Source organism: Ceratotherium simum, chromosome 1 (genome assembly GCF_057802395.1).
Source record: "Ceratotherium simum simum isolate JZ-2026a chromosome 1, ASM5780239v1, whole genome shotgun sequence".
Taxonomy (NCBI): domain Eukaryota; kingdom Metazoa; phylum Chordata; class Mammalia; order Perissodactyla; family Rhinocerotidae; genus Ceratotherium; species Ceratotherium simum.
Genome location: NC_141900.1, coordinates 73,665,314 through 73,687,724, shown reverse-complemented (window position 1 = coordinate 73,687,724; position 22,411 = coordinate 73,665,314). Strand labels below are relative to the sequence as shown.

General features: G+C 36.7%; 1 protein-coding gene across 7 annotated transcripts in view; it reads right to left on the bottom strand.

Moving 5' to 3' along the window:
- The window catches only part of MDFIC (MyoD family inhibitor domain containing), a 92,383-nt gene that overhangs the window by 22,776 nt on the left and 47,196 nt on the right, over positions 1-22,411 (bottom strand). For all 7 annotated transcript variants that reach the window (XM_014785533.2, XM_087429822.1, XM_087429834.1 and 4 more), the window contains one exon: positions 14,210-14,485. In XM_014785533.2, the coding sequence (XP_014641019.1) occupies positions 14,210-14,485 (276 nt within the window). The remainder of the gene's footprint in view (positions 1-14,209; positions 14,486-22,411) is intronic.

Genomic DNA, 22,411 nt, shown 5'->3' with positions numbered 1-22,411 from the left:
CTGCCAATCCTCCTCTTTTTTGCTGAGGAAGAGTGGCCCTGGACTAACCTCCGTGCCCATCTTCCTCCACTTTATATAGGACACCGCCACAGCCTGCCCTGCCAAGTGGTGCGTCAGTGCGCGCCCAGGATCTGAAACAGCAAACCCCGGGCCGCCGCAGCAGAGCGCGCGCACTTAACGACTTGTGCCACCGGCCCGGCCCCAGAAATGTAAGTTTAAAAAACAAGTATGTTACAAAATAAATTATTTTTACTACAAAGAATGCTTAGGATGCAAAGATGGCTCGAGCAGGTATTCTTGTTTTTTTGGGTCCCATGGACATAATATTTTAAATGTGTAAAATAAAATACAAAAGATTTCAAAGTCAACCAATTATGTTGAAATAGTTATAATATTAAAAGTTGAGGTAGAATAAATATGTGCTTCTTTTTTAACACATTAATAATAAGATCTAGTGGTGATTTGATAGCTACTAGAATTTTAGCGATGAGCAAAAATTATTTGACGATTTCTGCAACAACTGTAATATGATATGAAAATATCAGTGACAGTCACAGGTACTACTAGTGCCAATGACATTTACTGCCTACATTTCTTATTGAAGGAAATGCTAAATTTCATTTAAAGTTTAGAAGTTAGTGAAACTAAGTTGATTTTTGTTTTCTTTGTCACAGTCATGGACTCCTCCCAAAGCTAAAAACTTCTGAGCTGGAGGATCATAAGCAAATCTTTCAAATAGCTTCCTAGTGTATTCAACTTAACCTTCTATATAAAAAAATTTTCACCTTGCAAGAGTTTTTCAGAAATAAAACTTTATTTCTTTATACCATGAGCTCCCCTCTATCCTATTTTATACTATACTAGTTGAGAATTATAGAAATTAATTATAAAGGTTTTTCAAAACTATAATAGTTTAACACTACATGCAAGTATTACAATTAGTAAAAACATTTCTAAGAAAGCTAGTATTTCTACGTTACTTCAATTAGTTTTAGGAGTCAGGCAGGGTTATTTGAGAATGTAATTTAAGAAAACCAAACAGTGAAGAAACTATGTATTCTGAAAGAAAAGAAATCAACTCAAATAGCATGAGAATCTAATTTAATCTAGAAAAAAAAATCATTGTTAAAAAAAGTCTCCGGTCTTAAAGAATTTTGGAGCTATTTCTTTTAAGCTATGTATCCATACTCATAAATATACAAGCTAAGAAACATTATTATTGAAAATGTCACAAATCACTGCTATTTGGGTTCCTCTAAATTGCAATAAATTGTTCAATGAAATCATGCAAAATTTCTAACTGAAATGAATCAAGGGAGGAGAGAGAGAAAGTAAGAAAAAAGAGAGAAATGAGAGGAGGGAGGAAAGAGATGAGGGAGAGAGGGGAAGAAAGAGATAGACAGACAGATGGGACAGATGGACAGAGATACAGATGGCGTACTTTGGAATAATAACCAAAATGAGACCACCAAAACTCTGGGCTTGGCAGGCCAGATCTTCAAAGATGGAAGCTTCTCTGACTAGTGCACAAAACAGACATAGTCACAGACATGAAGGGCATCCTGTTCCTGTTCCTTCAGAATCTTCTTTTTTAAAAACTCCATGTTCAAAGTTAATTCCCACCCTCCAATATTATAATTCTCTATCTCAAACATTTTAGTGTCTATTTAGCCAGTAAAACAATAGCTCTTTCGAGTATATAGTAATAGTGGTGGGGGGCACACAAAGGAAGGAACTGAAATAATGTAGTGATAAAACTGAGGGAAAAAAACAGCACATTTCTGAAGGCACCAAACAAACAATAAAAACATGGACTATAGTCTTCTCAAAACGGTTTTGATAAAGACAAAGGAACATGAATATAATCCAGTTGGGCTTAAAATTTTGAATTTTCTCTTTCCTCCAGATTGTCAATGGAAAGAGCACATGGCATTTGGACTTGAATTAAGGTGTGAATTACACATCAATATTTTCTTCAGTTTATCAACCGCTTTAAATATTTTTATACTTCTCTCTTACAAAATAGAACTGATTTTTTAAAAGGTAAAACACTTTACCTAAAGTGGTAAAATTTAGGCTAAAGTTAAATACAAAATCTAAAAAAAATGTTTTTATTTATTGTATGTGAGAAAGTTTTACTCTAAGTGGTCACACAAATATTTGAAGACAAAAATTATATTTAATGAACAATACTGATACTATTTTTCTTGTGTATACACTTCATAAACTACAAGAGACTGATGAGTCATCAGTCAGTTTTTGTTAGAAGGTTCAAAACATCCTGTATCTCTTCCCATAAACTTCCTCCTTTGAGAATTGTAGTATTATGTAGTGTCTAGTGCTATTATCGTAACTATGAAATAATTTTTTGAAATCTTTCTAAAATGAGTGGAAACTTTTAGCATATTTAACATCATTCCAAATGATAAAATATTTTCTTAAATGGAAGGTTTCCCAAACTACCAATCTACTATGTAAATCTACTATGCCAAATCTTACTAGTCATGTGAAAGATCTCCAGTTAAAAAAATAGAAAGTGCCTCATATGTGTAAGGCACTGCACTAAAGCAGGCACTATAGAAGATAAAAGCATGGATGCTTTCTTCTAATGATGTAAAATCTGAGATGGATGATAAGATGCAGATACAGATATCAATAACTACAGCATAGGGCACTTTGTAATGGATCTCCTTCCCTCTCGCCTACTCAAAGACATCCTTCTCCTGCATCATCAATATCTCCCCTCCACTAGCTCACTACCAACAACACTCAACAATATATCCCATTTCTAAAAACATCCTCCTTTCGGAGCTGGCCCCGTGGTGAAGCGATTGAGTGCGCACGCTCTGCTGCTAGCGGCCCGGGTTCGGATCCTGGGCGCACACTGATGCACTGCTTGTCAAGCCATGCTGTGGCGGCATCCCATATAAAGTGGAGGGAATGGGCACAGATGTTGGCCCAGGGCCAGGCTTCCTCAGCAAAAGGAGGAGGATTGGCATGGATGTTAGCTCAGGGCTGATCCTCCTCACAAAAAAATAAATAAATAAAATAAATAAATAAATAAAAACATCCTCCTTTATCTCACAGCTCTTTCACTCTTCTCCTTTAGGAAAACTCCTTGAACAGAGTAGCCTAGACTTGCAATCTTCAATCTTTCTCTTCTTGTTCTCTCTAGAACCCACTTCAATCAAACTTTTTTCCCCATCAGAACACCAAAAGTATGAAGGTCACCAATGGCCTTTACAAGACAATGTCAGTGGTCATTTTTCTTTCATCTTATTGGACTACTCAGTTGCATTTGACACATGATCACTGCCTCCATTTTGAAACACTTTCTTCATTTGGTTTCCAAGCTGTCCCTCTTTATTGGTTCCTTCTCCATCACTGGTTACTCATACTCATTTTTTTCATGGTTCCTCTTCATTTTCTGACCTCTACATATTGGAGTGTCCAGGGCTCAGTTCTTAGAATATTTAACTTTACCTCCTTCCTGGGCAGTAGTTCTTAATCCTGCATGCATATTAGAATCACGTGGAGAGCTTCTAAAAGATGCTGATGCCTTAGCCCCACTCCCTTCCAACTGAATTAGAATCTCTGAGGGCAAAGCCCAGAGTGGTAATGTACTTTTCCACTCCCTTTACCCGGAAGTTCCTACTCCAAATACCCAGGTGCCAGAGTTGAGAATCCCAGTCGTAGGTGATCCCATCCAATGAACATTCTGTACCCTGATAACTCACAAAACATATCTCAAGCTTCAGACCGTTCCTCTGAACTCCAGACTCCTCTATCCAGCCACCTATTTCACATTACCACTTGGATAGATAATGGGCATCTCAAATCCAACATGTCTAAAACCAAACTCCTGATCTTCCTCCAAGAACCTAACACTGTTCTTCTCACAGTCTTCCCATCTCCATTAGTGGAAACTCCCTACCTTTAACTGCTCAGGCCAAAAAACTTAGAGTCATCCTTAACCCATGTCTTTCTCTCATGCTGAAATCTCATCCTTCAGTAAATATTACCCTGCCTCTAAATACATCCATACACAATATCTCATCACCTTGACCATTGCCACCCTGATCCAACCCAGTCATCTCCCATCTGAATTACTGCAAGAGTCGCACAGTAGGCCTCCCTTCTCTGGCTCTTGTGTACCTGTAGTCTATTTTCAGCACAAAAGGTAGGTGGTGCTTACAAATGATGTCAGATCATGTCGGTTATCTGCTCAAAACCTTCCCATCTCACTCAGATCAAAACCCTTACACAATGGCTCTTTAGGATCCCCATTATCTGCTCCCCCTTTCACTGTTCAGTTCTTAGAGACATTTGATTTTAGAATAAGACATTTGAAGGTATGCAATATCTTTGTTTACTTCTAGGAACAACACAAGAGCTAACAGGATTTTGTTACCATCTCTCTTAAAAATTGAGGAAAAGAATCATAACTTTTGTTGGATTCTCAAAGAAGCCCATCAACCAAAAATGATCAGAATCACTGTGTAAAAGACTATCACAATAAATCAAAATTCCAATTTATTATAGGTTGAGTCTCAACCTTTTCAAGCCTTTGCTTTTGATAGTGACTCAGTGAAGAGTAGGCCACATTAAATTTACTTTAAATACATTTTAAAATTAACCTGCTGTCTTCTATTTTTCTGGATTATGCAGTGGTTTCCTTGCTCAACTTTCCTATACTTTTCTTTTAACTCTTTAACTGCTTGTTTACTTGTTGTGTTTTATTTCCTCGCTTATCTTATACTATGTTTAAAAGCTATGATTAAATTCAACTAGGGGCCTTATCAATCTAAAGTATAAGAAGCTATCAACTTTCATTAACTTGCAGTCCAAAACAGAAAAGTCAGAAATTTGGAACTCAGAATCATAAATGCCCAACCTGTCAATGCCTTCCATTCAAATGCAATTAATGCTCCTGGAATGAGCTAGGAGTGGGGACTTGAGATAGGCTTTAGAATCATTTTAAAGGTTACATTTCCTCATACCAAGTCATTCCATAGAAGTTACTTAGAAGGTTTCTAAGATTAATCAGCCATACAACCCATACAGAGTGGCGTCATCTAGGTTAACAATTCAGTAAATGTTTCTCTGGTTGCTCACTTCTCTTGCTTTGATAATGGATGTGCATTCACATAATTCAGTGTATTGAACTCCCTATCTAAATTCTAAAGAAACTATATGCTGGCATGTCAAGAAGGTTTCATTATTACCTCCTTTGCATTTAATCTTTCCCTCTCTCCTGGATCCTTTCCATTCAAATGTAAACACACTCAAATCTTTCCTATCTTAAAACAAAACAACATCCCTCAACCCACACTTACACCTGGACTTTGGCCTTTCTAGAACTATTGTCATCAATGTTTTTCCTCACATTCCACAATCCACATCATTCTGGCTTCTCCAAGAAAATGGCTCTTAATTAGGTCGACAAATGACATCCACATTGTTAAACCCAACAGAATTATTTCAGTACCCACCCTACTGAAGCTGTCAACAACATCTGGTGCAATACCTGGCGCACTTCTCGTCCTCTTCTCAAAACATTCTTTCCCTGGCCTCCATGACACCACCCTCTCCAGTGTGTTTCTTCTCTCACCTTTCTTACTGTTTCCTCTCAGCCAAATAATCTTCCTCTTCTCTTTGCCCTCTGACCTCTCCTGTAGGCTATCTTATCAGTGCCATGGTCTAACTCTGACTCCATGTGACATCACCTCTGGAGAAAAGTCTGAACTCTCCATGGTATTTTCTCCCGAGTGTGCAAGCTGAACCCAGATTCCCATCCCACCAAATTGGCTGGCTTCCAGTGATCCCTGAGTCACTCAGTTCTCAGCCATTTGACCTTTTCTCTTAAATCTCTACTTAAGAAAACTCATCTAGATTCATGGTTTCAAATATCCCCTGTATGAGAACAAATATAAATTAGTATGCTTGGTTCTAACTTCTTCTCTCAAGCTCCAGTTGTATATTTCCAAATGCTCTTGGATTGTGTATCATCATACGAAATTGATCAGGTCTAAAACTCAACTCATGATCAGCCTCAAACTACACTCAGCTATTCCTCATGATTTCCTAGTTTCTATGTATTTTCCCAACTAATTGAACTAGACAATTAATTACAGTCTTGCTTAGGATCCATGTCTCACTGCTGTCCCAGTTCTCTTCAGCTTTAGCGCTGGGCTGCGACCCCACACTCAATCCTGAAAACCTTCAGGTTCTGCGCTGCACGCATTTGGCACAACTCTTGGAGTTGAAAAATTTTCATCCTAGAGAAGCCTGGCTGCTCTATCTATTGCTGTCTAACCTGATAAAAGCACCACCTAAAGTTTTTATCACTGTATAAAGAAAAAATTAAAACCTTGGCATATTAATAGGGTCATGAGATTTATTCCATTCTTTCTATTTAGCCTATTATTCTGAAGCTAGATTTCTAAATAGTCTCTTCACTCCCCCACCGCACACCCCAAAGCTTCCTGGGCAATCTATCTGTATCTCCAGTGTTTTATTTCCTCCCCACTCATCTCCTGAGTGAGAATTTAAATTTTTAGAGCAGTAGCTTAAGACAGCTTGTCTACAAAACCAAAAAATCAAAGGTGGAGTCCACACATAGCTGATAGCATCTATCTCTTCTTTAACATGGCCTGCAAAGCTGTCAGCTATTATAAAAGAAGTGCTCTGAGGCATATTTTGAGGTTTCTCTATGTTTCAAATGTTAAATTATATATATTTCAGAACATTGTAAAATCTTTTCTTTGCTCCTCATCAAATGGATGGGTATGAGAATAATTTACTATAGACCATAAATTATATAGTTAATCTATTTTCCTAAACTCTGAAGGAAGTGTATTTAAATATTTACTTTTGGCCCTAAAATAATACTTACCACTTATAAATACTTTAGATAGATAATCATTTTAATTTTTTAAGAACAGCTAATTAAATATTTCAAGTAAATAAAAAGCAATGATTTATATATGCAGAATGATTTATACTTTGACATAGTCGGTTTTGATCATGCCTGCTCTCCTCCACACACATATACACACACTCTTCTCTTTGTATTACAATTGTGCCATTTAGTTTTTTGGCTGAGCAGGAAAATTTATTAAAATCCTGTTTTCCAATGGGCTGGCAAATATGGCATTGGAAAGCAGAATTCTAAACCTTTCTCCCACACAATTATTTGGACACAGAATGGAAGGGCACTGTGCCTGAGAAAACCAGAACATAACAAAACAAAACATCATCCAAGCAAATTAAGTATTTTGAGGAATGCAGTGACATATCTTGCCAAAATCACAGAAAATTTGTTTCTGGAAGCATCAGATTATAACACTACAGTCATATCATAAAGTCCTATTATTATCCTTCCATTAAAATACTAATACTTCTACGATTACAGGCAAAACTGAGGAGTTTTTATGGGGAAAAAATGAATATGATTTTATAAAAATACTAAAACTAAGAATGAACCACTCAATTTCACTTTTACCCTTCTAATATTTTTTTTCTGGATTTAGGACTATGTAGTTGAGTGAAAACCATACAGAATAATGAGAAAACTGATGGGGTTGTGAGGCAAGAGTTCTGAGTTCCAATTCTGCCTCAGCTAAGCTTCTTTTGCCTTCTTTCAGCTCAAAGATTTGCACTCCCTTTTATCTCTCCACATTCTCTCCCTTGAGGATTTCAGCCATTCCTGAGGTTTCAAGCACAATGTCTACAAATGTTAATGAATAAGTATCTATGTTCTCCAGTTTACATTCCTTACTTGCCTCAACATTTACTGAACACTTAATACAAGCCAGGCACTGGGCTGTGTGCTGGAAATTAAAAGATGAATAAGACCAAGTCTTTGCCTTCAATGAGATTACATTTTGGTGCAGGAAGATAGACGGTAAAACACATAAACTTCAGTATCATTTTGTATGCGGAGGCTACTGTAGGGACCCAAAGGGGGGCGATTTGCCCAAAATTGGGGCATCAGGAGATGATGCCTGAGTTTAGTTCTGAAAAAAATGTGCAGAGGTCAAGAAGGCAAAGAAAGTTATGAGAACATTCCAGGCTGAGGGGAGAGAAGAAGCAAAGGCATTCAGCTGTGTCACTTAACCTTGTGTGCAGGGGCCTCTAAGCATTACAGTGATGTATAATTTCAAGTGCAAAGAGTTAGGTCGAGGTTTGCAGATGATGAAGAGAGAAGGGAAGTAGTGGGGTCAAGGAAAGATTCTTTTTTTTTAATTGATGTTATAATACATTACAACATTGTGAAATTTCAGTTGTACTTTATTGTTTGTCAGTCACCATATATATGTGCCCTTTTACCTGTTATGCCCACTCCCAATCCCCTTCCCCTCTGGTAATCACTAATCTGTTCTCTTTGTCCGTGTGTTTGTTTACCTTCCACGTATGAGTGAAATCATACGGTGATTGTCTTTCTCTGTCTGGCTTATCTCATTTAACATAATACCCTCAAGTTCCAAAGAAAAGATATTTTTACCAGTTTACTAGTGATTCTCAAGGAAGGAGGGGGCGAGACATTTCTGAATCACCTAGTGGGCCTTTCAAACTGTCGTGCTTAGTTGCACTACATCCCTTTTGAAGGCTGTGTGCCCCACCCAGACTGTTTCTCAGAGTCATGGCTGTATTCCTCCTACTGAGGGTATGACACCCTGTCCCTACGGTATGTAGTGAAAAACTGCTAAACTATGAATGCAAGGGGAAATACACTGAAATGAGGAGGAAGAGGAGTCTACAAGGCAGACAGAGAAAGGTCATAGAGGTAAGAAGCCAAGAGAATAGTTTAAAGAAAGGGAAGCAGAGAGAACCAGCAAAACCAGAGGACTGGGCTTAAGTCCATCCATAGGTCCGAGGCTGCCTAAAGAGCTTGTTAGCATCCCAAGCTCAACAAGTCTAAAACCAATTCATCATTTTCTCTATGGTAATAGTTCCTTAAAAAGTGCAAAAAGACTGTAAAGGAAATCAGAGTGCAAGTGCTTAATATATAGCAGTTTTTATCACAGGTAAGAAGGCATCCTGGCTTTACATAATTGCAAGCATGGAATTTCTGCATTATGGGGAAAAAGGAAATAAAATGTTCCAAAGAAATATATACTGGCTATAAATGATGTCCTTCAGAGAAGTCATATCTGTCTGACTATATAGCTTCAGAAGCACAGGGCATCCCAGGCTGCCCATGAACTGGTCCTTTCTCACCCTTCCAGTCTTATCTCCCCTAATTCATCTTTCTCAGCAACAACAAACTGATTATGGTTCTCTGAACAGAACAGATTAATTCATAAGTCCCCTTCAGCCTTGAATGCCTCCCTCAACCCTCAACTCCGTAACCTCACCTTATCTTTCAGGTCCTCATCCAGGCATTGCCTTCTCCAGGAAGCCGACATCCCCGACCCCTCTCTGTGTGCTCCTTAATAATAATGATGATAATAGCAGCTAACACTTATCAAATGTTTCATCTGGACCAGGCTGTCCTCTAGCTCAACTAAATGCAACATCAACTCAACTGCTCTTCACAACAATCCTATGACATAGGTACTAATGATATCCCCATTTTATAGACAAGACACTGAGGCACAAAGAGGTTAAGAAACCCAAGCCAAGGACACACCACCAGTCAGTGGGAAAGCTAATATCTGCACCCAAGCAGACTGGTTTCAGAGTCTGTGCTCTAATCACTAGGGTATACTGCCTCTGTGTGATTAAAAATGAGACGGATCCCAGGTACTGCGATGTACACAGTGCTCCTGACTCTCGTTCAGCATTTATACTCAATGAGCTGCTGGACTGGATATGCAGTTCTCTATAAATACTAGATCTATAATATCAATATGAAGTATAAAATAACTATCAAATATGTCTAAAAAGTCTAAAATCTCTTCTAAAAATATTTTTGTTGAAACTTAATTTTTACAGAAATAACCAGCAGCAACTGGCACACCTAAAGTGTGTTAGAATTTACCATTCCTATAATAAGAAAAGTGTCTTAGAGTCTAATGAAAACCCTTGGCAATTTGAATATTATATGATACTAAATTATACTATAATTATTTCAAAGGTCAAGAATCTTAAACATTTAGTCTTAAAACTCTCCACCAGGGTGATGCAATCAGAAAATTAAAGTATGTATGAAAATATTTAATTATACAAAACAAGTAGAAATCTACTAATTTAATGCCTTCAAATAAAATGTATAATATTTTCCCACATGGGTATTTTTTTTCCTCTGATGTATAAAAGGAACTTTTTAAAAGAACATTGTTTAAATGAATATAAGCACATATTTTATTTTCCAGTGCTAGTTTCAAGGAAGAGCAGGGTGAAGTGGTTTAGAATAAAACATTTTATCACTTACTAACTCGTGGGAAACTCTATAAAGCTATTGTACTGGGCAACGCTGTAAATTAAAAAAAGAAAAAAAATTGACTCAGACCCAGTCCAGACTCTTCAGTAATTTATAGTCCAGTATTTCCTTCCCAAGTAGGGAAGGAAAACGAACACAGGGCATAGGTGTAAAAACTGTTTTTAAAATTTTAGTAGGAAGGGCTTCAAGAAGGCAAATCTATACTAATAAAAAGTTCCCTGCCTGACCTACAGCTGTAATGCCATCAACATCCAATATCATGTTGGAATGGCCAGTGAATTATCTTTTTCTCAGAGGACTTTGATAAGGCAAAATATCACAGTGGTTAGGAGCATAGAATGTCTATAGTGGAGCCAGAATGTCTGGGTTTGAATCTCAATTCTATCACGTACCAATTGACTTTGGTGGGTTCACATAACCTCTCTGTGCCTCAGTTTCCTCATTTATAATTAGATAATTACATATAGTTCATAGAATTACAGAGCTGTTGAGAGGATTACATGAGTTCAAGGGAGTGAAGCACATAGAGACAGTAACTGGTACACAGAATGAATTCACAGAACTAACCACATGAATCAACATAGCTTTAAAAAGAGAATCGGATGGAGAACATGTCCGTTTGCACTCAGGCCTTATGTAATCCACAGTTAAAAACATATTAAAAGATTTCACCAACCCACTGACTCAATTATGTGGATGGGTCAATCCTTACCTCTGTATAAGCAAAGGGCCCACATCTAGCAGTATTTTCCAAACTTGGTCAGCAAAGAAGCCCTTAGTGCTCTTAACACAAAGCACTATGATATAGTTAAACATTTAATTCCATCATCTGAACTAGAAAACTGCCCCTCTAGTTGTCATATTATTTATGCATAATACAAAAATCATAACCATAAGCACCATTTATCCAGAAAAGACAAATATTGTCCAACTGGGCATGGCTAGCTGTTTTGGAGGTCAAATTTTCAGTGAACACTATTTTACTACTCGTTGGCTCATTCTGCCGTAAGAAGAAGAAGCATAGACGATGAAGATGTAAGAAAAACGTGAAACAAAAAGAAAAACACAAAACTTTTGAGAAAAGTCTAGCTATTAAATGCCCCCATTGTTATTGCTTTTTTAAAAATAATTTCTATCCATTTTTATTAGTGTCACAAATCAAGCCTGTTCAAGACCTACTGCTCTGAAATGTAGGGCTCCTGAAATCCAGATGTTGTCCCTGTTCGTCACAACCATTTCTGCTGTTGCCCCGTTCTACTCAGTTTCAGATTTCCGCTCAACCAAGGATCACATGTTCTGTACAGCAAGACACCTGTCCTGAGAGTGAAGCAGCTTTGCTGTAAAGACAGCTTCACAGAATCTTGGAACCAAATCTGACTCTGAAAATCTATAATCCGAACCATTTTATAGAAAAAGCATCCCCACAGAAACCTAAGTCCCCCAGCTGGCTGGTGGCAGAGCTGAGAAGCTTTCCCTTTTAATTTGCCATCTACCAGTTCTATGCTTGTTTGTTCCTTTAACTACAGCACATTGACAGAGAATAAACTTAACTTCAAAATTCAAAGTCAGGGGCCAGCCTGGTGGCATAGCGGTTATGTTTGCATGCTCCGCTTTGGCGGCCCGGGGTTCACAAGTTTCGGATCCCAGGTGCGCACCGACACATCACTTATCAAGCTATGCTGTGGTGGCGTCCCATATAAAGCAGAAGAAGATGGGCATGGATGTTAGCCCAGGGCCAATCTTCTTCAGCAAAAAAGAGGAGGACTGGCAACAGATGCTAGCTCAGGGCTAATCTTCCTCACAAGAAAAAAAAAATTCAAAGTCAGAAGAAACAACGATTTTAGGGCACAACCTTAAATAGCAGCAAAAAGCATGAAGACATCTAACCTTGAGAATATATGAACTAGGACAATGGAATTTTCATCTAGATTTAAGTAATCACAGTAAAATGAACCTACAATTGGCTAAATTCTACGGTCTAACAGCAAAGTTACGGAGGACATTGTACAATATATTTAGTCATGTTCATTTGTGTTTCATACTCCTCCTGCCCCCAACCCAATCTAGAATAGATTTTGTGAGCAGATCAGGATTACAGGGGACTTCCCTTATCCACATCTTTGTGGTGGGCCATAAGTGTGAGTGTGTGTGTGAGAGGGGGAGATGAAGAAGAAGGGGAAAAGAGAGGAGGAGGGGAGAGTAAGGGGGAGAATAGAACCATATTTCATTTAAATACTATTGATTTCCCTTTTCCCTCATATGTTACATTAGAAATAAATTCAGACATGATATTAAAAATAAGCAAATAATAAAAATTTTATAAAAGTTCCATAAGCTATTTCACATTGGATTGATATACAAATGTTACCATTCTTTAAAATAAGTAAATATTAAATTGAAAATGAGAGGTTAGGGGCATAATAAGTAAATTCAAATGTATAAAACAAGTAGATTTCAATTGCATTCAATTATTTCACCCAATCACCTAGAAGCAAAGATCCTCTAAAGAAAATTGCATTGCCTTCTCAACTCCTTGGAGAGCCAGTTTAGTTAACAGCCTACCTATGCTTCAGAGATGACCATGCAGCTTACATGTCAAACTCATTTTAAAGTGTCAATCATGTCCCTTTCAATCTAATTAGTTTGGAAAGTAGTGTCACTGACCTGGAACTATGCAGACCATTTATTATCATATCATTTGATCAACGTAACACTTTACCTCAGCTGAGTTTGAGACACCTGTAGCCAAAATGTAATATCCTTTCTCCCACTCATTACCAGTAACTCTCAACACAATTTCCTATTTACAACTCAATTTATTGCTATGAATAAGCATGGCCAACTTCATAGAGGCACCCACAGAATTTCCCTTATTTAAGATTTCATGGCAATTAAAATAGAAAAGTAAAGAGAATAAGAAAAAATATATATATCAGATAGAATATTTGAGGTTTTTGATGCCCAAAAACTGCTAAAGGTGGGAAGGAGGAAAAGCAGAGGAATGTGGATATGCTGGAAGAAATTTGGGACCTTAAACATAGGGGGAGACTACTCCTTTTTTAATATAATACGGCAAGCCATTTTTATAAAAGGAGGCTGCAGGTTATAAACCCATTGTCATCACATGGGTTTGTGTTATAATAAAGAAAAACTTTCTCAGGTTCATAGTATTTAACCTGACTTTAACCTGGCCAAGGGCAGGATGAGGCCAAACTGAAGAGGTAATAACTCATTCCTGAGAGGAGCTAATGGCGAGACCACAGTGAGCCTGGAGTGGGCCGGGGTGGCAGTGGGGCAAGATGGTGGAGGCACTGGTGCCTGGAAGATTCTCATCAGTCAATCAACAACCACCTGACCTGCTCTCTGGCAAGAGCATGAAAATTACCGAACCTTTTTCTGGTTTTAGTTTTGCATATTTAAGAACTGATTTGCAAGACAAAAATACAAGCAGGTAATTTTATCTCTGAACCATAGAATAACATATTGAATCAGGGACAGAGAAAACACTCATACATTCATATGCCACCAAAACGTTGTATTCATATTTTTAAATGTGGTATTAAAAAAAAGAAGTAGAGCAGTTATATTTAAAGTAATGACTATTTAGTCTAGAAGACAATAATCTAAAAGCAGGGTGTCAGCTGCCAATGCTTCCTTTCCTAGCCTGTCCTTTCCTTTGGGGAAGTTAAGTTGCATTTTACCAAAATCACTATTTGTCTGAAGGATAAGCAAGATTCTTCATTTATTTTTGCGTGATCAAATAGTTACCAGTGAATCTGATTGTCCATCTGGTCAAGTAAAACGTGTATATCTCAAAATTACCTTCAGGTGAAGAGCCTGTCTTTTGGGAAAAGACAGCATTTACTTTACTCTTCTTACTGATATCGCTGTTTACAGACAAGCTGGACTGAATTTTTCTATGCATTTTTTGAGAAACAGGCGCTGAAAGTCTTCGATTCTCTGCAGATCCATGTTTGGCCCCGTGGTGAATTCCATTTCCATTGCTCAGACTCGTATGGCTATTCTTTATCTTGCCTATTTCCTCCTCACCCAGTTCCTGTGCTGAAGTTTGAAGCTGAGGCAAGCGCTGAGGTTGGGCTAAGTTTAAAAACAGGAAAAGTTTATCTGGTTAAAAAAGAAGTTAATATTTGAAAATAATCAAAATACATTCAGTAACAGACTTTACCTATGATACTAAAAATGAAGAGAAAAAAAGGAAAATACTAATAACATGGACATAATAACAATAAACATAATATACAATATAACAAAACATAAATAACAAATAACCATAGAGAAAGCATAATTACCAAAAGGGAAAGTGGGAGTGGGATCATCAAGGGTAACTTGACACAAGGCATTATAAAAAGACCACAGAAAAAGTATTTTGTTTTGTTTTGTCTTTTAAAAAATTTAAGCTAGAATTCTGAAAAAGTAATTTAACACTCATTCAACAGCAAATATTGTTTTCTGTGTACCAGGTCCTCTTTTGGATTCTAGAGACACAGCAGTATTATCTCAATATCCCTGATAATGATAAACTACTCAATTATCTTTTGGGATAAAAGAAGAACAATGAATTCAGGTATCAAAGCAGACAATAGAGAGAAATATAGTTGTTTTTCTTTTTAATTCTACCTTAAATCTTGGAGAAGAAAGCCTTTTCTATATTTATTGTTTAATTTGACTTTGAAATAAACCATTTATGAAAAGTTAGGAATAGAAGAGAACTTCCTTAATCTGCTAAAACACATCTACCAAAATTAAATGGCAACACTTTAAAAGTGCTCACATTTAGGTCAGGGCCAAGAAAAGAAAGCCCACCTTCTCCTCTCTTATGCAACATTACACTGGAGGTCCTGGTGAAAGCAATAAACACAAAAAGGAAATAACAGGGCTGAGTCCTGGAAAGGAAGAAACAAAATTTTTGAGATGTGTACATAATTTGAACGTTCTATGGGAAATCTAAGAGACTGTAAATTCTGAAAAACTAAGAATTTAGCAAGACTGATACAGAATCAACCATTTTAAAATCAATAAAGTTATATATGCCAACAGTAGCCAATTAGTAAATATATAATAAAAAATTAACTCTTCATAATAACAAAGAAAAACAAGCCAACTAACAAAAACCCTACAGGTATCTAGGAATTAAGCAAGGAAAAAATGGGCGGAGATTTTATGGCAAAAATTACAAAACACTACTGAAGGACATAAAAGAAAATCTTAATAAATGGAGAGAGAATAAATATGTTAATTCTGGTAATATTGTAATTCTCCCCAATATCTTTATTTAGTATAATTCCCATAAAATTTCCTACAGGCTTGTTTGATCCAAAAGAAGAGTAATTAAGAATCACTATGGAAATTTTAAGGAAGAAAAAGATGGTTGTAGGACTTGACTTACCACATATAAAGTTTTATTAAAAAACTACAGTAACTAAGGCAGTATGGTGTTGGTCCAAGCATAGACATATAAACCAACGGAACAGCAGAGTTTCAAATATAGATGGGTGCACACATGTAAGTGCATGTATATCTCACACAAAAAAATTCCAGATGTATTAAATGCCTATATATGAAAAGCAAAACTTTTTAGCTTAAAATAAAAACACACGAGACTGTTTTAAGAGTATGACACTAAGGAAGGACAAACTAATTTGATTTTTTGGACAACGAATCATAAAACAAGCAAAGTGACTAGTCATCATTTATGCTGCCCAGCGTTTCTGAACACCCTCACAGATTTTGATAAAGTTTCTCTATCCCTCTCCTAGACTCCTCTGCAGCTAGAGGGCAGGTATGTGACCCAAGTTCTAGCAAGCAGAAGTATGCCTTACATGCAGAAGTGACCACTGCAAGACAGCAGCCACGCCAGGGAGGTGGAGCCTCTTGGCAAAGACAGTGGAGAAGTGTTTGTTGGTCTTGGCAGTGGGGTGCAGCGTCTGGTGTCCACTTCCTAGCAGACCAGTGGGCCAATGGTGCCGCAGTGGGGTTTTCATTAGAGAAGCCCAACTGAATGAATGGGCACGATGCTTGGCTGTGTAACTGTTGTGAGAGTCTTTGTGCTACTAATAAATTTATTTCTATTTAAATCAGCCAAAAGGAATTCTAATTTTTGCAGCTAAGAACCCTGATCTCCTCCAAAATTTATCTGCTTACACTGGTTAAGTAACAAGATTATTATTATTATTTTTTTGTGTGTGTGTGTGTGTGAGGAAGATCAGCCTTGAGCTAACATCCATGCTAATCCTCCTCTTTTTGCTGAGGAAGACTGGCTCTGAGCTAACATCTACTGCCAATCCTCCTCCTTTTTTTCCCCAAAGCCCCAGCAGATAGTTGTATGTCATAGTTGCACATCCTTCTAGCTGCTGTATGTGGGACGCGGCCTCACCATGGCCAGAGAAGCGGTGCGTTGGTGCGCGCCCAGGATCCGAACCCAGGCCACCAGTAGCGGAGCGTGTGCACTTAACCACTAAGCTACCGGGCCGGCCCCACAAGATTATTAAAATCAACATTTACCATGATTGTGTAGCTCCTGAGCAAAGCTATCAATCATAGTATTTCAGCAAAAACAGCAGCAGCAACAGAAATCACTCATTGTCAAAATTTTACTATTTTATAATTTCCTGGAATTTCCAAATCTAAAACTGTTGTAATTAATCTTTTCCATTTATGATTATGAACAGTTACGAAATGTAAATTAAATCTGAGCACTAAGAACTCTTCAACTTAGAAAAAGTATTGCGTGCAAAGCAATGACAGTTATACCTGGCATTGATGATGTGTAACAGGGACTGATTATTCATGAAGCTAAGACTTGGTATATATTTTTGACAAAGATGACAGTTTGTGTCTGACCAAGTCTTTAGCACACATTGTTTACTTCCGTTCTTATTCACATATCCCATGTCTCTTAAAGAAAAACATCTTAACATATCAAAATATTCTACTCATGCATGTACGTATTTCAAGAAAAAAAGACTCATTTTTACTTAATAAAAGCATGCTTTCATACCAAGTCTATTAACATTCACACCTGATTTATGAAACAAATATATGAACTCCTCTTACAGTTTTTCAGTTCTTTAGTAATAAACAAAGGATAATAATTGTCTAAAAATTAAATATTTGGGAATACCAAATAATCAAAGTAATGATTGTAAAATATATCCAAATATTTTGTTTTTCTTCTAACTTTTGATGAAAAGAAAAAAAGAAAAGGTTACTTCTCTGTATATGCCCTTTTCGTTACTAAAATCGACAATCAAGGCATCTGCAAAGGAGATCTATTTCTTATGAGTGCAATCATTTGATCTAGAGATTAATTTGCTGCTCCTGAAACTTCTTGTATCAACTAGAATGACATCCTAATGACTGCTATTGAATATAAAGCTGGTTATGCATATGTATTTAAAGGGATGCCAAAGAAGACAGTTAAACCTAATTTTGTGTTCTTTTCAGAGCACTTTCCAGTAATCTCACCAAATAAATGGAATGTTTGGGGCCACTTTTTCTCTGAAAAGAATAATTCAAGCAGTCTGAGAGCTTGGTTAAGTTAAAATGTCACTGACCAATGCTGAAAAGGTTTCTTATCAATCAAAAATGTCCTGTCATATTCCATAATCCAAAATAAATTTAAAATTACCATGAAATAGTTAAACATTCTCAATTAATAAAAATAAAAGTGGTAAAAGGCAACTGTGTCTTGCCACCAAATTCTAAAACTGACAGATCTGACCTTTCTCTACCATCAAAATTGACTATTTGCAAATTACCAAGTATGGCTGGAGTGATATTCAAACATATCCTTAATGATTTATCTACATTTCAATCTTCACAATAATATCTATTTCTGTTGGCAGATAAATGATAGTAGATTCATTTTGCACTGTCACCTAATTATTTTTACTATAGTTTGTATTATAGTCAGGTAACCAAGTATTATCTCCTCAGTTTAGTTTTTTTAAAGTATTTCTTAGTTTTATGATTTTGTCAGATGCATGCAGTATATAAGTCAAATCAAAACTGGATAAACCCTAGATATACTAATTATTTCTACAGACATTTAACTTTAGCGATAATTTTTCATGGGTGTGACCTGAATCTTTAGTTGTAAAATTACAACTAAAACCAAGTTGGAAACATGATTTTCTCCACAAATAAAGAACAAAAATGTCTGACTGATTAAACCATAACTACTTGGCTTTAAACAGATTTATTTTCCTTACTGTGTAAAAGTTGTATACAGCTTTAAAAAAAAACATGCTAATATGAGAACGACACAATGCTTCTTAAAACACAAGTGATGCCTAGGAAACCTCGCTCTCCCTTTAATGATCCACTGCTCTCATTCATCTGTCTTTCTTTTTTCAAATCTTTACATATGTGACAGCTCTCAAAGGTAGACCATAGACCATCTGGCATTTTCAGAGGTGTAACTTGTGCAAATTCAGCTCTATTGAGAGCACACTGCTATCTTCTGCCTGCGTTATAAAGGGACAATAGAATGTAGAACTTATGAGTTGTTTTGAATTATTCATTTTTTTGCCTGTATATTCAAGAAATTTTACAAACTCTGCATTTTGTACTACATAATCACATGCGTTAAAGGTACAAAGAAACTTTTTGACACCTCTTTTCTACAGAAACCTGGCATTTTGTTTGATATGTGAACATTCAGCATCTGTTATATCACTCTAAACAGGATGAGTGCTTTTACAAAAGACCCCATTTTAAACTTACTCTTATGAGCAAAAAAATGTATTCTTGATATTCAGTAATGAATGCAATACACATCAAAATTTCAAATACCAGTTATATGAATGTTCAGCATCTTCAAACTCGGATAGCATTGGTCATCCGCTTACCATATGTGTAAAGAATTTTTTTTTAAATCATTGCTCACACAATGCAGCATGATTGTAATTTTAATATCCATGATGAATAGTTACAAATGTCTTAAGAAATACTGTGCTTTCTAGGTTCAAATGTTTTCAATCAGCAAGGAAACCAATAGAATTAGATCTAGTGATTTTCAATAAGAATAATAAATATGGGAGTAATGAGTCAATAGCATGAACTTCTTTTGATAAATTTTTTTTAAAAAACTGGGTGATGGTGTAGCTGGTAATAACTCTACTTGAAACTGCAGCTGCTAGAGTAGCAATATAAAGCAACATTTTGCTGTAGCATATAATCTATTAGCATGTGCAAATCATCTTCAGTCGCTGGTCTCTTTATACAAGTCAGATTTAATAAAATTACAAAAGAATTCTCATGCCATTTAGTCAGTTTGTATGGTTGTTGTTGTACACATACAAAAAATCAAATTTAAATGTTTAGGATTTAAAATTGCCGCTAACAAAATGATCAAAATAGAATATGGAAGGGGGAAAATGACCTGGTGTAGAACAAAATCAGTCCTCCCAGGGATAGTTACAAAGCTTTTACTGGGTGCCCTGTGCTATGGTACTCCGTGGTCACTATGAGACAAACACACACACACATACACATGTACATACACACACACTAAAATGGTAAATATTTTATGTATATATACATATATATATAACAAAATAATCTTTCATTATATATATAATATGCATCTATATACAATAACAGCTTTAAAAGTGACTTCAATATGCACTATTACGATAAAACTATATTATTATTTACGGTTATAATGTAAATTTAGGCTAAAATCAACTAAAATAAATGTGCTAATGGCCAACTCTGTTCATTAGCTTGATGCAAACCTTTCTGAGCAGATCCTGGATGGACCCTGCATCCTAACACTTACACAGTCTGGAAGCTCCTGGCATTTTCTACCTCTGTTTCTTTAGTTCTCCTCCAAGGCTTTCTGAAATTTTTTATTTACCTCTTGAGCTTCTGAATTCTTTCATCACATACCGTATTTCCCATCTTCATTTTATTTAATGTATATATTAACATATTCAAATATATTTTGGAATTTTCTGGAACATTGGTCAATTTGAGAATCCCAATCAAATTCTGTGACTACATGACTGGAAACTCACAGGATGGAAGGGATTGTCTTAGGATGATATCACATCTAATAGCATTTTTAAAAGTAATTAAGTTTTAATTATTGTAAAATAAGTCACTGCGTGGCAGGGGTGGGAGGTACTTCTTCCTAAAACAAAAGGATACAACTTGAGAAGTTGTTTGGAGAACCAATCATTTTTCTGCATTTCATAAAGAACATTTAGAAAGTACTTAAACATATTTAAGTAGAGCCTGGAAGAGGGAGACTGCTAGCTTTTTCCCATGTCCATTCTGCCCATTGTCCCCTGTGCTGGGCTAACCCATTTCCCAGCCTTCCTTGCAGTTTGGTTCAGCCATGTATCCACGTTCAATCTGAAGAAATGAGAGCAGAAATTATATCTGCCACTTCTAGGCCTAGGCTTTAAGACTGGGGTGTGTCCTCTCTATACATTCTTTCTTGCACTTGGCAGCAACCAACTCAGCTTTGACCACAGCTAAGGGAAATATCTTCAGAGATGCTGGAGAAACCAAACAGAGGGAATCTGCGTGGCAGCTGGGAGGAGAGCCTCTCACTGACCTGAAATCTAGTACTGTTACATAAGAAATAAACTCTTGTTTAGCCATGAGATTAACGCTGGGACCTACTGTTATAAAACATTAATAGCTTCTATCAAGGCTTATTAATAACTATGTATTTTATATATACTTATAATCTACTGTAAACTGCCCCTAGCGCAAATGACCCAAAAGATACCACATTTCACTAGGAAAGAAGAAACGAAACGATATATTCGTAGCAGTAGAAAGACCACGGCCAAATCCACAGCCTGTGGTGGATCTCAGAGAGCAGCAGCTCAGCTTTACAACGCAGGAGCTGATTATTACTGAGGGATAATATTGCATCATGCAGTTTTGTCGGAAAAGTATCTGTAGGAAAATGGCCTGACTCTGCCATTCGAAGACAATTACATAACTCCGTTAAATTTCGATCCTTACCACGGCTGGGAGGAATCAGGTAGGGTGACCAACCATCCCGGTTTGCTCAGGACTGAGGGAAGTGCTGGAATGCAGAACTCGGTTTTAAAACCATGACAGTCCTGGGCAAACTGGGATGACCTGGTCACCTTATATCACGAACTATTTGTGCACAACTGCTGTTGCTTTCCTCAACTGCAAACAACAGACGGCGGGAAGCTCGTAGGCTTTGAACAAGACTCCCTTGGGTTTGAATTCTAGAGTCAGTATTTCCCGGTTCTATGAGCCTGAGAAAGTTACATCCTCTCCCTGGGCATTAGGACCTTCACTGGCAAAATGAGAGAAAATGATAGATCCTCATGGGTATGAGGAGGTTTAACTTCTCAGTTCCATACCATTGTTTTTTCCTTTTCTTACTCTCCCCTACCTAATTTTCATCCACTTCTTTCTAATTTACTGTTTGGCTTTCATTTTTTATTCCGTGTTACTGGGAGTTTTTTTTCTATAAATCAATCCAAAACCTTTTTGTAAGTAAACAGGTTTCAAATAAACATGCAAACATTAGTTTTCATTTTTCAGAAAAATTACGACCTCCTAGAAAAATAAATTCAAAAATAGGATTACTAAGTAAAGCAATTGGCATTTTCTTTTAAGATTTGCATGTATTACTGAGTGTTCCCAGACAGTAAATGAATGAATAACAGAAATCTTTATTATATCCCCTCCAAGTATAGCTTTTCTCTAATGCTTGTTTTTATCCTCGAATGACAAATTTGGCCTTACTTTATGCCAGCTATTATACATCATAGTTTCTAGTTTACTTATCTGGATAATATGAGCTCACCACTCATTCCTTTGAGAACACAATGTTTTCAGTTTCAGTTAGCAGGTTTCATTACGGACTGCTGTCTACAAGCTTTATTTACATATTAAAAGATCATACTGTCCTCCCACGTCATCTCATAATGAAGATGGGACTTCTATTTGCTGTGGTATCCCTTTTGTTCTCTGACTCAGTAGGTACATCATTTGATTCAACTT